This window comes from Alexandromys fortis, unplaced genomic scaffold (genome assembly GCF_014885135.2).
Source record: "Alexandromys fortis isolate MF-2015 unplaced genomic scaffold, M_Fortis_MF-2015_v1.1 scaffold_208, whole genome shotgun sequence".
Lineage (NCBI taxonomy): Eukaryota > Metazoa > Chordata > Mammalia > Rodentia > Cricetidae > Alexandromys > Alexandromys fortis.
Window position 1 is genome coordinate 2018510 of NW_026068082.1, and position 3149 is coordinate 2021658.

The 3149-nt window shown below is 56.9% G+C and overlaps 1 protein-coding gene across 1 annotated transcript in view; it reads right to left on the minus strand.

Annotated features, from left to right (window-relative positions):
- The window catches only part of Tspan9 (tetraspanin 9), a 77617-nt gene extending 75425 nt beyond the window's left edge, over positions 1-2192 (minus strand). Inside the window, exon 1 of the mRNA XM_050121987.1 lies at positions 1325-2192. Coding sequence (XP_049977944.1) covers positions 1325-1660 — 336 coding nt within the window. The 5' untranslated portion in view covers positions 1661-2192. The remainder of the gene's footprint in view (positions 1-1324) is intronic.
- Between the last annotated feature and the right edge of the window lie 957 nt (positions 2193-3149).

Genomic DNA, 3149 nt, shown 5'->3' on the forward strand with positions numbered 1-3149 from the left:
CCCCCCCCCAGCACACACACACACACACACACACACACACACACACACACACACAAAATGGAACTGAGATGAGGAACCCACCTCATCTCAGACCAGGCTCTCAGGAAAAGAAAAAAAAGCCCTCAGGGGATCATCTAGGTGACACCCCCAGGATATCACATTGCCAAGGCAGTAAGGACAGTAAAGGAGACCATCCTAACAGCCTGGACTGGAGGAGAAGCCCCAACCTTAAGGGGCACCGTGACACTCAAGGTCACATAAAAATCTAAGAAAGAATGGAAACCAGGCAAGACTCACGATTCTTCCTTCATAGCCTAGAGCTTCCCCTTCTCCACAAAAGTCGCCCCCTCCACGCACACACCCTAAAAGTTTTTCTTAAAGTGGGTCACTTGGCAGAAGCTGCATACTGCTACCCAAGCTCACTGGGGATGTCTTTCTCCTGTCCCCAGGCTCCAGGCAGTGGCCAGGACAGAGCCTGGGGATGAGCCAAACATCTGTGCTGCGTAGCCTGAACTCTGGTGAAGAAAGGCAGAGGCAGCAGTGAGGATGAAAGAATCCGAAATGAACTTAAGAAGTGTTACTAGTACTTCTTATGCATGCACAGCCCCCGTATCGCATGTCAGACGGGGTATTTCCAAGGCAGCCCAGCCATAGACACTGTCTCTAGAAAAAAAATCATCTTTCATCAAGGTCCGAGGCACCACTGCCTGTTTCCCTTTCTCCCATCTCATCTTGGGGCCTCCTGGAGCCTGGGAAAGTGTGGCCAGACTGCTGGCTGACCAGTTCACACAATCCCTCAAAAGCAACAGCCAGTCCCCGTCCCATGTCATTGCTTCCTCTTTATCCTGGGAGTCACGGAAATGAGCCAGCGGCTGTGACCTCCACACCGTCCATCCCACTCCCACAATGCTGCAGACTCTTCTCCCGCATTCGGAAGCAACAGAAGAAAACTCAGAAACCATCCGTGTCTCCCTCTCCCACCAAGGAAGCGGCACAGCTGCTCAAAGTCTGACCCACACCTACTGATGCAGGTTCCTTGATGCAGGTACTTCAGCGTGGCTTTTCTTAGGTGGGGAAGGAGACAGTGGCAAACTTTGCCCACCTCCGAGGAGCGGACCATGTGTCTTCCGGAAGACCGACAAGTTGGAGCCTCCATTCAGCCATGGATTGGGGGGGGGGGGGACGAGAAAGAAGCAAAGGAAGCATGCGAGTTTTTAAAGCACTTACCTTTGAGCAGAGAAGGAACGATGCAGTAAGGAAGAGGATATCACAATGTGGAAAGCAAGGAGAGGGAGCAACTGAAAATTCAACCTTAAGGACTTACCCAGAATATCAAATTGAAGAGGAACATCATGTACTTCAAGCAGCAGAGGCAGCCCCTGGCCATGTTGCACTTCTTAAATTCTAGGAGGAACACAAAGGACAGGTCCAGGTAAAACACCACGTACTTGCTGCCTTTGGGAGCATTGTACTTGTCAGTCTTAATGCCGGCCTCGGTGTGGCTCTGACCCCGAGAACCTGCGGTGCCATAGAAGGCGCCAGCAGTGAAGCCGCGGCCGAACGGGCGGCCAGAGGTGGACGGCTTGGCAAAGTCTGAGTCCTTGCTGTCCAAAGATGGACTCCGGTGGATCGAAGAATCCTCACTACTCGACTTCTCCATGCTCACGTCGTTCCCGGGGGGCACGAGGGGCGGGGGGCATTGCTCCCAGAGTGGGACAGAGGGGGCACCCGGGTCGGGCACAGGTTCTGAGCGGGCCGACCGTTGGAGCTTTGCACGCCCCCTCTTTGCACCGGAGAGCACTCGCGGAGCAACCCGCTGCCTCTGGGACGGCGCCCGGCTCTCAGCCTTAGCCCGCTGGCCCGGGAGGGCTCTGCGGCACCGCTCTAAGCACGCTTCGGGGAGCCGCTGGTTCGCCTGCGTTAACTAGGCTTCTTTGGGGAGGCTGCAATTTGACTGCTCTTTCCCAGGCGGCTGCACCGTCAACCGGTCACTGCACTCGAGGCCGAAGGGCGCCGGGGATCCAGGCTCTGCAGGCACGCCTCTTCCAGCCCAGACCCAGCCCGGAGCCCTATCACTTTGCGGGCACTCGGACTCCCTTGTTCCGCGACTTTGCGGAGCAACTGCCGTCCCTGGGCTGCCCGGGTGCACCACGGGCAGAGCCTCGGGATCCGCCGCAGCTGCAACCGCTGGGCTTGCCCGGCGAAATCTCAGCCCTGACTCTCCACTCTGTAATCGCCCAGAGCCCCTTCCCAGGGTTCTGGGCCCCGCCCCCTGCTTTGCATCCGACCAATGGGCTCAAGGCCTGCCTGGCTCCAGTGGGGGAGCTACCCCCCTCCCCAATGACACAATATCTTTAATAGGATTAGCGGTCTGCTGTGTGCCTAAACCAGTGTGGCCACACTTCTAAATGTCAAGGGCTCAGTGGCTGGGAATGAAGCAGCACCTCCATGTGAAAGTACTGGTTTCTTTTACCCCAGCAAGGGTGATGAGAAGAGGAGGACAGGACAGTTGGAGGTACCACGGATCCAAGAAAGCCAGAGGATAGGTCTAGGGAAAAAGGCTGGAAGTGAACGAAACCCGGGCCACTACCAGGCTGGCCGTCACCCCCCCTCTAAACATCGGGCCTGTCCAGTCTGGGGCACATGGTTGGTCTCAAGCAATACTTACACAAGCAAGCAAGCAAGCAAGCAAGCAAGCACACACACACACACACACACACACACACACACACCACGCTTTTGCACACGTGAGAACAGCTACTGCGCACTGGTAGAGGGACCGCAGCAGAGACGCAAGGTGTAAGAAAGCGCCCCCAGGCCTCTGCGGGGCGCGCCGCCCTCCCCGCCCCCTCCCTGCGCACACGCAAGCGCGGCTCCGAGAGATTCCTGCAGCTGCGCAAGCCCCCGCCTCTGCGTTCCTGAGTGGGACGCCGGGGCTGCAAGGGGCAGGTGGTTTAAGTGGGACACTTATGCCAGCAGTAGAGCAAGGTAGCAGTGCTCTTTCTTGGTCACAGCTGGGTCCTCTTGGAGCCCAAGGTCCCAGAAAAGACCGGAGGGATGTGCCTGCCAGGGGAACATCCGAAACAACCCTTGATCCTCTTATAAAGGCTGCAATAAAGACAGCCTCCCCTGGGTGTGCAGAAGTCTGC